Source organism: Habropoda laboriosa, unplaced genomic scaffold (genome assembly GCF_001263275.1).
Source record: "Habropoda laboriosa isolate 0110345459 unplaced genomic scaffold, ASM126327v1 scaffold72, whole genome shotgun sequence".
Classification (NCBI taxonomy): domain Eukaryota; kingdom Metazoa; phylum Arthropoda; class Insecta; order Hymenoptera; family Apidae; genus Habropoda; species Habropoda laboriosa.
In genome coordinates, this window is record NW_017100188.1 from 96111 (window position 1) to 109286 (window position 13176).

The following is a 13176-nucleotide window of genomic DNA, read 5'->3' on the forward strand; positions in this document are numbered from 1 at the left end:
CAATTATACTTACATACGTTAGGAATTAAATTAAAGTATCGTTAAATTAATTAAATAATGATCAACGAGTGTTTCTATTAAAAAATACTTCCGGTTGAAAGGTTAACGTTTACACTGAGATTAAATCGTACTTCTGTGTGAATATTTTCTTACGATTTATGGTTTATGCGTTAGGAAAGTCCTGTGTTTTTGGTGTGCCCGATGAGAAAGACGACGTACACGTGTGTCTGATAAAGCGGACATCGCCGAAATCGTCGTCCTGATTACGTAAAGCACAGTCTTGGACATAGTCCCAGTAAAATGGCCACTGTTTTCATTCACTCGGCCGTTGTCTCGATAACCGCTATATTCGTATACCCTGCTTAATCCTGTCGCGAATTTTGGCGCCTTAGTATGGAGAAATATTGCCAGATCAACACTGAGTAATAGCATAAATCAAGAAGAGTGGTTTAACGTTGTTGAAATTAATGTATCAATTCATTTGAAAATGTATTTTCTGTGGATTATGCTACGTGGAAATTATATTAAAATTATACTTAAAAAGTTAGACAAATTACTGTATTAAAAAAAACATGTTACATTACACTGAGAAATTTTTTGATGCTTTAAGAAGATAATAATGAACGAAACAAATCCAACGAATACGGAAAAGGGAAACAGTGGACTCTTTGTCGAATATTTGATACGCAGGATGTGTTAAAAATACTTGAATATTGGAAAAGTCGAAGCCAAAATGACCATCACAGCTAGCTTCCCAATGTGTCAGTGAAAATTAAGGATAGAACTCTCTAAATGAAATTAAAAACTGAAGCGAAATGAGTCAGAGTTAAAATGATATTTCTCATTGAATTCGAGCCATAATCTACGCAATTAATACTCGAGAGCATCTCAACAAACAGAAATATTATTTGTTATTACTACTTGACTAATCTTTCGATTGTTTTGATCACTTCATTTTCGTAACCGAGTGTCACGAGAGATTATCGACGGATGAACTCGATTTTGACGAGATCATTTCCTAACGGAACGACCTTCGTCTGCCGTGCGCGACCATGCTCGTCGAACGCATGATTAATAAAATGATTCTCGTATCTACCTTCGATCTATTCCAACGAGATACTCAAACTCGATAACGGAACAAGATAAATCTCCCAATTTGGGGACTTTACCCGTGAGATTGTACGATAATTATGTTACAAGCTGGATCTGCACAACATAGTCATAATTACGACGATATTTTTAATCATCTAGTAGCGAGATCATAATTTCTTACTTTCATAACGAGTGGTAAATGAATAAAAATGGTCGAAAAAGGTATAAATTAATTCTATTTTTCAAATGTAATTTAATGAAATACAATATTCACGAAGGAATCACAGAGATTTTAGTTAAAAATTTCTTTTCTAATCGACTTATTTTCCAAAAAAAGAAAGCTGACCAAAAAAGCAACGTGAAATTAAGAAAACGTGTTTGCAAAGAAGAAAGAAATTTTTTGAAACACAATTTATTACGTGAATTATCGATATTTCATTTCCATGGCTACGATAGCATCGACCGTTTAATCGATTTACGGTTTATGGCTTTTGTCTCGCGATTTTCGTGAAATAATCATTAGATTAACCGTAAGTCACAAGATATCGTGTTATTTGCGCACTAGTTAGGCAAACAGCTTCCTGTTTCGTTTCTAAGAAAGATTGCTACCGTTGAGTTCTATGTTATTAAACATATCAAAGTTGCGATTTATTTTAGTAAAGATGAGTTGAATTAATCAGTGGAAAATATTGATGTTCGTGTTGTATTATTGGTAGATAGAATTGAGTTCAATTTGAGAAAGGTCTGATTTACGGATTAGATTAGGAATTGGTTAGATCTGGTTTAACCTGGAAAAAGTTAGAATTTGTTGTCGATGCAGGGCTGAGTTGTGACGAGTGTAAATTAAGGTCCGGTCTATATAGAGTTGATTCTTTTGAGTCAAGTTGAATTTCAGTTAAGTCCAAGTTCAAAGTTACTTCAGTTGAGTTTAAAATGTAATTATCATGATTATTTGTAAACTGAGATTAAGTTAAGTCAAGTCTGACTTAAGCTTCACTCTTCAGTTACTTCAATTGAGTTTAATTCAATCTGTCTCGTGTGAAATTAAAATTGAATTAGCTCCAAGGTAACTCGTGCACTATACATTGCCTAACTTAAGTTCCAATTAAATTTTTCTATTTCAAATCTCAGTTAATCCAGAATTACTAATTAATTAACTTAATTTCATCTCCATCAACCTCATTCCCACTTAATCCTCTTTTCAACTCAATTAATCTATACTAATCACTATAAAAAATAGTCTATATTCCTCCTCTACGATAAAACTTTCTAGATCCTTCATTTGGAAAAAAACTCGAAAGTTCACGTTGTTATTCGATCTTCTCTTCTGATAAGCCTGTTTACGTCTAACAAATGAATCAAAATGATGGAATGAGATCACTATTTCTGACTAATCCTTGAGAAAATCCCTCAACTTCATAACACTCATGTCTGGGTTAAATGTACATTTCATCGAATGTACAGGGTGGTTTAAAAAAAAAACATTAACACTTGTATGTAAAATTTTCTTTTCAAACGATTGAAAAAACAAGGAGACTGTCTTTGGAACAAACGGAATAAGAAAAAAAAGATTCTCCAACCAAGTTACTTTCATACAACTGGTAACATTTCTTTTAAACGCCCTGTATTTCGTTAAATTTGAGTATATCTTCAGGATCAAATACTTCTTTGTTTATCAATATTTCTTACGACAAAATTAAACATACTGTAATTGCAACGATGAATTGCACAAAATCTCGAAAGAATGTTATCGGTAACACATGCGTCCAGAAAAACATGTCTACGGGCTTTTTACCGGGCCACGCCATGACGGAAGAGATTCCTCGATAATACTACCATAAATAAGTCTTATGAGAGAGAAAGAGAGAGATAGGAGTGAAGATAGTACTGATCGACGTTAATATTTTGGTAAAAGTGCATATTTAGAGCAGGCTATTAACAGGTCGTAATTATTTTATGAGGAATTGAGCTGGAAGTGGCAGGAAGAGACCATCAAACCATCTTGAGGCCACTTCGACACGCGATAAATTCATCAATAATTAAACGAGCACCAACCATGATGTATGATATTCCTCTAAGTGGTGTCAAATCAATATTCTCTTTGCAGAAAGTTAGAAAAAGTATTAAGTGACTTGATGTAATATTAATTAATTGTTATTACTGATATTCTGTTCATTTTATGAAATTCATGCATTCCTATTTATCAGCAAGAATCTTCATAAAAGGATACAGATAAATGCAGATAAAATTCCAAGCACGATATACCGCGACAAACATACTCCATCCTTGACTTTAATATTATTAATAGAGAAAAGAAGATATCGGTGTGTGACTAAAACTAGATTTAACTCATTGTTTTCAAACTTGGATTTGTCAAAAATAAAATTTTCCGAATTACCAATTCTTCTCTTCCACTTTTATTAAAATAACCCTTTCACTTCAACATTAGTAATTAATTTTCTCTAAAAATGACTCACAGCTAGCAACCAATCCCCCAAAGTTAAAAACAAAATTCCCCAAATTTTTCTTTTCCACTTTTATTCAAATAATTCCTACACTTTAACACGAATAACTAATTTTCTCTAGAAATGACTTATTCTCGTCAAACAATCCCCAAAAATGAAAAACAAAATTCCCCAAATCTTTATTCCACATTTATTAAAATAATTCCTTCATTTCAATACTAATAACTAATTTTCTCTAGAAATGACTCACTGTCGTCAAACAATCCCCAAAAATTGAAAGCAAAATTCCCCAAATTTTTATTCCATATTTATTAAAATAAATCCTCCATTTCAATATTAACAAATAATTTCCTCTAGAAACGACTCGCTACCATCAATCAATCCCTCAAAACCGACCAAATCTCAATTTCCAACCTGAAAACGAATCAAATTCTGCGAGAAATGAGACATTTTAATAAAGGATGCAGAAAAACGCAGTTAGAAATCCCAAGCATGATATACTGCGACAAACACGTTACCTCACGGACCTAACCGAATCCCTGGCAAACACTCTGTTTAGTCATTGCGAGCCTGTTATTTGGACAGCGTGCATACAGACCCTGAAGACGATACTCGTCGACGTTCACACAATCATAAATAACAATATCACACTGGAGGAACGGGCAAGAAGCATGCTCTTTCGTCGAAATCTCTCGAAAATACGAAATCTAATAACGTTTGGCCCAGAAATGGCGGTCGAGTTACCGGCGATGAAACGCATACGAAAATTTTTTAGTAGGTCGGTAAACAATATGAAATCGGATCCATGCAACATAGATAAACGCATCCGCGATATCGGAACTCTCATGCATAATAAACGGCCGCATGAGTAAACCGCGTATTTTAATCAAAGTAATCTAAAGCAATTAGAAATCCCGTGATACCTGTTTCAACTGTCTTATCGAGTAGAGTGCGTGCGATCGTATCGTGACAGGGGCAATTGCAAAACCCTCTTAAACATGTATACGCATATACACTTCTACTACACTCACGTATACCGACATACATACGTAATTATTATTACAAATGTACACACATTTATACGTGTAGAAAACACGAAGAAAACGTTTTAGCAGTTCTTTTTTTACAGAAGCGACTGTTTCCAACGAAAAAGCTGTACCGCTAAAGAGTATTAGTAGGAAGAGAGAGAAAAGAGAAAGAGAGGGTGAGAGCAGGTAAACGAAGAAAGAAAGCGTTCTGTATCTTATCAGAGAGCTGCTAATAAGCAGCCACCGAAAACAGTGGAGATATATGTGGAGGCACGATCGATTTTTTGGTCAGTCGTTCGTTCGCCACGGAAGATCGTGTTTTGATCTTGGTGAACACAGAAGATTTTTATACACAGTGATCATTTTTTTTTTTTTATCGTTTCTCGATTGCAGAGATTGCAGTCCGAGTACTACTTACGAGAAGAACTTTTTTTATTCGATCGAATTGAAATCGCTCGAGGATCATTGAGAAGGGGGAAAAAGTTGGAGTAAAGAAAGAGAAAAAATAGGGAACTGTTTTTAGAGAGAAGGAAGGTTCCCTTAAGTCTCGGTGGATATATCATCGTCGAATTCGCTCGTGCGATAAAGGCGGCGATCAAATACCACCGAGTATTCACCAATGAGCGTAGCGTGCAGTGGTTGCACACGAGGACAAAACCGTGGAACGCGCACGAGGAACAGACAGTGCAACGCTTTGGCGACCGAGGTCCTCCAGAATCCCGGATTCTCTCCAACACCACCTGACCTGATCACCTCGCGCGAGACCGTACACCTTCGCAACGTAACCGTTCACCATGGGTAGGTTCGATGATCTTTCACGACGATGACAATGGTGATGATGATGATGGAAAACTGAGGATGGTTCGAGGATTCATTTTTATCTGTTAATCGTCCCTTGTACTTAATATCAGATTCCCTCTTTTTTTTTATTTTTCAATTTTAATTTTACGTGCAATCTTTTGGTTAACTTCTTAATTTTTGGTTTTTTCACTTTTTTCTTTTATGCTTTGTAAATTGGCGTCTGTTTGCAACGTGATCGTTCACCATGAGTAGATTCGATGATCTTTCATGATGACGATGACGATGGAAAATTGAGGATGGTTTGAATTTTGCTTTTTATCTGTGAATCATCTCTTGTATATGTACTTTAGAATAAGACATTTCTCATTTCTACTCCAATTTCATAATTTTTGATGCTTTTGTCTCCTTCTGTGTGAATTTTTTTAATCTTTTTACCTTTTGTTTTTTACTTAACTTTTCACTTTTATTCAAATTTCACAATTTTTGATAAGTCTGATTTCTGTGAAATGTTTTACCTGTTAATTTCTTTACCTTTCGTATTTCTCTTCACTTTTCCATTTCTTTTATTTGACTTTCTTTTACTTTTGTTCATTTTCGTCTGCTTATCGATGCTGTGATTAGTATTGCAAGCATAATTAGTAACATTTTTGATGTTGCCAATGATTATAAATTATTACGAAATGCTAGATACTATCTTACGTACTGATACATCTATACTAGTGTTATTTTTCTATTACAATTCTTCGGATAGTGCTGTATCGTTAATTAGCACTCTTGGTTCCAACCCATTCCTCGCTGAAAAATAATTCTTCATCTCTATAATTTTTCAAATTTAAATTCTTACCCTATTTTCCAAATCGATAAGCAAAACGAACGTTAAAGTTTGAAATGAAAGTCAGAATCTCTCAATATAAAACTACAAATCACAATGCAACGTTGACGACAAATTACATCTTTCCGAATACTAAATCTACAATCCACGATTTTCATTTCTCTTTCGAAACAAAGTTCTACTCTATTTGTCAAATCGGCAAATAAAAGTAACAATTGAATATTAATTGAAAATAACTGAAAATTTTCAAAATGAAACCACGAATCACAATGCAACGTTTACGAAAAGCTGCATCTTTCTAAATACTAAATCTACAACCCATGATGGTTTATTTGATGAAATCTTGAACGATCTTTCAATTTCCCGTATACTTTGTCCGACGCAAAAATTCCATCGCGGACACGTGTCCGCGGAACACACTGATACACTATCGCGAATATCTCTCCTCGTAACAATAGGAAGCCGAGGCAAGGAGACGCTAATAAATCTTTTGCTTTCTGACAGGGCTCGACTTCTTGGCAGACGGAGGTGCCGATTTCGAGCATGCAATCACCGTAACAGGTAAATCATCAAAACTCATTACTTCTATATTTGTACATACACATGTACTATCAATTAATAAAGAGATAATAAAACGATTTATCAATAACTGTTGAAAGCATTATCGTAACAAAACGAATCTATTTTGATCGACACGGGCGAAATGTCTTAAAATAAATTTATTTTTCACCGCTTCCTGTTGCAGAATATCGATTTTACGAGATTTGATCGAACGATGAATTTAAATTGGTAAATCAATTTTCAGGTGAATTAAATCGTGAAGTAGACACATCTGATTAGAGATCGTATTTTTTCAATAATATTTGCGTGGATTTTTCTCTTCGCGATCGTTTTTGTGAAAAGAAATATGACTGTAAAAATGTCTTAAATTTAATTGTCCCTTTTACAGATATTTCGTTAAATTTATTTTATCATTTTACGTTGTTTTTTTGTTTTTTTTTTTTGTTTTTTTGTTTTGTTTTACGATTTAAAAGTGGTATGTGACGTGTTTATTATTCTAGCGATAGGAGATGTGATTTTAAAGCACGAATCGTGTGAAATGGTATCAAGTTCAAGAGCATTGTTTAATTTGTAACGTCACGGTCCTTATCAGGAGCATATTAAAACTTCTCGCGGGTTTTCGGAAACGCTGATTCAGCGGACGGAATATTTTTTCCCCGTTAACCCAATTAATCAAGGCTGGAGTGACGAAAAATTTAAAAAATCATCAGAACGACGATTTTTAATTAGAAAATTAAGATTGTTTAAATTAAAAATAACACTATTTCGAATTGTCTAACAAACTGAAATTACAATCTACAGCAAGTGAATTAAATATCGTGAAATTTATCGAAGATACTTTAAAAGCATACATGAAAAAACGTGCACGATAAAAGACATAAATGAAAAAATTTTAATTGAAAAAAGAAATACTATCAACTTTACGACAAATTATATTTGATTTGCATGAATGATTCTTACAATATTGATCGACTAATTTTAGAAGATCCGTTACTCATTTTAATCTAGATAAACCGGCGTAATGTTAAAATTACGGGTTGTAAAGAAATTGTAAATTTTTTTTTAAGACAGCGAACGTAAACAATCGATGTTATCTCTTCTTCATAAAGACGAACAATCATTCGCAAAAAGCAAAAAAGAAATTTTCAACAGGCGATTTGTGTACTTCGGGTAGATTTGACGAAGACTTAGGTATATGAATCAAACGTCAAATAATCGGTTAAATACATTCGTTGTTTATTTAAACTTTGCATGCTCTCGAGAACGTGACTAAATGTTCCGTAAATCGTTCCACCTAATTAGGTTTCGGGAAATTTCACTACATGCTGCTGGCAGTATGCGGCTTAATTTACATGGACACAGCCATTGGAGTCACGATACTCTCGTTCGTGTTACCGGCAGCACAATGCGATTTGGAAATGGATTCAACATCGAAAGGCTGGCTAACAGCTTCCCCAATGTTAGGTGAGTTTCATGAGGATAAATGAAAAATCAATTTTTCCATCTCTAGGGAAATTACGAACAACTAAGGAATAAATTGAATGGAACAAAATATTATAAAGATAATAACTTTTTTATTGTTTATATACGAAGGCATATTATCTGTTTATATATTTTTATAATCAACTTTAACAAAATTTAAAAAGAAATCCAATTTTTAATAGGAAAACCATACCGTTGCTGTTCCTGATTTCCTAAATGTCGCGGGGTAATCAGGGACACTACTTATTTTTTTCCAAAGGTCGCCTAAATAGCCTCTAGATGTGCTCTGTCCGTCGCTGCACTTTTCGTGTGCCCATTCCCAACAATCGTAACACATAATCCAATCTTCAGTTGGAGGGTTCTCGTACTGTTCTTTACAATAAATACAGTAATGTTCATCTTCGTCGTTCTCAGCGTTAACTTTCTTTTTGTCTATTTTCCATTTATTTCTTGATATTTCTTCTTCTGTCTGTCTCTCTATTTTCTCTTCAAAATTTTTCAAATATTTCACTACTTTGCTTCCAGTCAGTCTTTTGGTTTCTCTTCATACTTCCTATCTTTTCTTCGGTTCTTTTCTACCATGACCACTTTCATGGGAGTGCTAGTTAAAATCGTTGAATGCCTTTTCTTGGCATTGTATTTAGCAGATTTTTTTAGGCAGAGTGGACAAGTTTATAATATCGGAGAGTGGAATCGAACGATCAAGTGAACAATCTGGTTGGTTCAACGAAGCTTGTATATCGATAGTGTCATTATTAGTGTGCTCAGTATGAGAATTGTTAGACAATTCTTCTTCAAATTGATCGCGGAACATAAACATCGTAACAAATAAAATCAAAATTGTTGACTATGACACTCTTTAGTTCGAAACACGGGTTAATGACGAACGTTCGAGATTGACCCACACAATTGGCTGGTCGTTACCCCATAAGGTGAAAAACGAAAACAACAGAGAGAATTTTAGGTTAGAAACATCAAATAGAACATATACTGGTTTTAAATTAACCCTCAATTTGTACTTTCTTGTGTTTTTAAACGTTAGTATTATTCAAAAAATTGGACAAAGATGAGCAAAAGTCTTCTGTCAACTGTTTTGTATTGGCGACCTAGCATTGCATTCGGTATGAGCGATCATATGGCAAAAGGAGGAATTTTTCATGCTTTTCTAACAGCATTATATATACGAATTCGCAATTACCCCTACTCTCCCCGTTAATTTATTCAACCTCCAAAGTTCTGAATTCTTCACTGTGCAACAAAAAAAACTTGTCAATTTTTGACAAATACCTACATACATTTCTTCGAAGTGGGGGAAAATATTATGTTTATTATTTAAATGATTACTTCCAATTTTTTCTGTTTCTACTCGAAGAAAGAAATTTGTCGAGGAGGCAATTTTCAATCTGTCTTTTTTTTCTTCAGGTGATCAATTCTTCCCTTTTGTTGAGAAAAAATGTTGTTTATATAGGGAATTTTTATTTCTTTCCTGTTCGCCTAGTGAAAAAAGCGTACGCTCATCTGACAGTCACATCATGGCTAGGCGCGTCTGACTTGTGCCACACTTTTCTACTTGAACTTTTATCGCACGTCGAAAACACGATGTTTAATTAACAAAAGCACGCGTACGCTACATCGAGATCAGTTTTATCAGAAAATTACTGCATTTCTTGGAACACAACAAATCTTGGAAAATAATTCGCAATAATAATTATCCGCGAATGAAAAAAAAAGATATATGAACTTTTTGCGACTTTCGCTAAAAAATAGAATTTTCCCTCATTGCACTCTCTCCTTTCATTATGAATCATAAAATCGTCCACAAATAAAGAACAAAGATAAATGAACTTTTCATGAATTTTATTAAGAAATAGAATTTTTCTTCATTTGTTCATAGGTATGGTGGTTGGATCTTACATATGGGGATGCCTGGCTGACACCAAGGGGAGGAAAGTGGTGTTAATTGCTACGTTATTAATGGATGGTGTCGTAGGCGTCATTTCCTCCTTCGTCCAGTATTTTTGGATATTCCTAGTATTCCGTTTCTTCAACGGATTCGCGTAAGTATCATAATTAAATATTCCTTTTCCGCGAAATTTCTCCTGCAAAAATTCCACCTTACTCTTCCCATAATTTCGACACTTTTCTTTTTCTTTCCGTTTTATTTCTACGTTTGTTTGTTTTTCATTTGATCACATACAGCGTTACGGGAGCTATGGGAATTTGTTTTCCGTATTTAGGGGAGTTCCAGCCGACAAAGTATCGTGAAAGATGCCTTTGTTGGATGGAAATGTTCTGGACCGTTGGAGTCATAGTATTACCATGTGAGTAACATTTTGATTATTCAACATTTATGAATTGTCAATTTAAGACGAATTACTAATTTCTACATAATAAAACAAAGATTATTAAGTAACTTGATTAACACTTCGAAACTGGTGATACAACACTACTATACGGGCATCGAAATCACCAGAACACGATATGTGCTTCCATTAAAAATATACTAAAACGACAATAATAATACAAAGTTAATATAGCATTATCAAAAAATCATGTATTCTATGTAATAAATAAATTACCTATATAACGATGAATTTAAAGATTTCTATGATTTAAAGGAATTCTATTCGAAGTGCTGATCGAACGATTGTCTTTTTACAACAGGTGTGGCGATAGAATGTGACGATTTGCGAAAAGCTATTGTGGGATACTCAGGTTAAATTAAAATGAAAGACTTTTATTTTTAAAAAGTTGTTTTAAATGTTCTTCTTTAGCAAAAGTGTTTCATTTATATTTATTTTTATTTGCAAAATCCATAAGTCTCTTATTTATAAAAATATTAGTGTTTTATAATGGTTCGTTGAAAGTTGTCACATTTTATTGTCATATCAGTTATAAAACAACTTTCGATGAATTAATTGATTTATCTTTCCGTTTATTCAGTGATCGCGTGGTTGATCATACCGATGGACTTTATGTACATCTCGGACGTGTTTTACTTCAAGTCGTGGAATCTCTTTGTAGCGCTGTGCGCTCTACCCTCGATAATGTTAGGCTTGTGGCTGTTCGCGTTCCCGGAGAGCCCGAAGTTTCTCCTCGAGTGCGGCGAAACGGACGCCGCCCTCGAAGTGTTCAAATGGATTTACTCGCAGAACACTGGCGAAAGCCCTGACTCTTACCCGGTAATTATTAAAAAAGAAATTCAATACTTTGCAACGCGCGAGTGAAATTATAATTATTTAACGATATTTTTTAGAAAATTAGAAAACCAAAAGTTCAATAATACTATTTTCAAAGAATACTACATATAATTATATACATACATAATAATTAAGTCTCAGTATTTGTTACATTTTTGAAAAAAAAATGGACAATTTTTAATGTTGAAAGTATCAATGCTCAATTTTAAGTTCAGTTTTATGTTCTTTCCAGGTGAAAACGTTGCAAGAGAAGACTAAAGATAAGAGCACGAGGTCGTTGAAGCTACACAAACGAAAAGACCTGAAGGTTCTCCTGAAGGAGGTACAAGACCTAACAACCGCTCTCTGCAAATCACCATACCACAAAAACACGCTACTTGCCTGTGCCATTCAATTTGGCCTCACTAGTAGCTACTACACCCTTATGGTCTGGTTCCCAGAATTGTTCACCAGGTATAACGTAATAATAAATTTGAATTTCTATTCGACACTGAAAAACATTTTTTACAACGATGAAGATTGAATACTAAACTTTGCCAGAAACAAAAGTTGTTCTTACTCCATATTATACACTTTCTGTAAAATTTCTGTGTCAATAGAATACAATTGAATATCGACATTTTTTTTTTTTTAAATGAAATTTAATTTGATAATCGTAGATTCGAGCAATTCGAACACGACAATCCTGGCCAGAGCACATCAGTGTGCATCGTGTCAGCCCAATCGGATAATGCGACGCTGGTCGACGCTTTTGGATGTGACACTGTGATCGCGCCTTCTGTTTATCTGCACACCGTGTATATAGGACTCGCCTGCATTCCTGGATCCATCATCCTACCACTTTTCGTGCACAAACTGGGCGCCAAATTCTTTTTAAGTATGTATACCATATTTGAAAAATATTTAATAAACATTAATATTATAAATGTGATAAAAATAACGTTGAGAAATATTCAGTATTTTATTTGATTATTATTACTTTAGCCAACCTTTGCTTCTTTTTTTCCTCAGTTTATTACATTTAGTCTTTTCTTTTCCTTCTGTTTTGCTTTCTTTCGCTCTAGCGTTTTCTATTATGTTTAATATAGTATATGTATTTTATGTACTATAATAGGTTCATACTCGTAAACAAATAAGTTATTACTCTATTTTACTCGTTGCTAATTAGAATGACAACGTTAATATTTCAGTCGTATCACTGTTGGTCTCCGGTGCAGTGACGGTTGCCTTCTATTACGTCGTCAATGCGACGCAGAATCTGATATTATCCTGCGTGTTCGAGGCTCTGACGTCCCTCGGTATCTCGTTGGTCTATTGCGTAATTGTCGACATGTTCCCGACGAATCTCAGGTAAGCAAACGACCATTCGTTCCCTCTTGATTTATTTATTAGGGAAACTGGCAAACACCACCAGCCAGGGAGATTTACAGTCGCCTCTGTTGCTAATTACCCAGTGACATCCGAGGACAAAACAACGACATAATTGTAAACGGCGCGTTTACACGATTCTTAATCGCGTGATCTCCGTTTACCCACTTGCATTGCTGCCTTATTGCACCGTTTGAAAATAATTGCGAAAAGTTTTTTCTTTCGTAAAAAATAGAAATCAACCAATTTTTCAGACTTAGAATTTTGACTTCAATGATAAAATCTTGAAGACGTTAAATGAAAAAAAAAACAAGGTGGCGATAAAAATCAATCATAGAAGATTTTAT

The 13176-nt window shown here is 34.2% G+C and overlaps 1 protein-coding gene across 1 annotated transcript in view; it reads left to right on the forward strand.

The window, feature by feature from the left end:
* Positions 1 to 4843: 4843 nt before the first annotated feature.
* The window catches only part of LOC108579765 (synaptic vesicle glycoprotein 2B-like), a 9277-nt gene continuing 944 nt past the window's right edge, over positions 4844 to 13176 (forward strand). The window contains exons 1-9 of the mRNA XM_017943373.1: positions 4844 to 5383; positions 6723 to 6779; positions 8082 to 8243; positions 10156 to 10318; positions 10461 to 10582; positions 11205 to 11443; positions 11694 to 11914; positions 12121 to 12338; positions 12652 to 12811. Coding sequence (XP_017798862.1) covers positions 5380 to 5383; positions 6723 to 6779; positions 8082 to 8243; positions 10156 to 10318; positions 10461 to 10582; positions 11205 to 11443; positions 11694 to 11914; positions 12121 to 12338; positions 12652 to 12811 — 1346 coding nt within the window. The 5' untranslated portion in view covers positions 4844 to 5379. The remainder of the gene's footprint in view (positions 5384 to 6722; positions 6780 to 8081; positions 8244 to 10155; positions 10319 to 10460; positions 10583 to 11204; positions 11444 to 11693; positions 11915 to 12120; positions 12339 to 12651; positions 12812 to 13176) is intronic.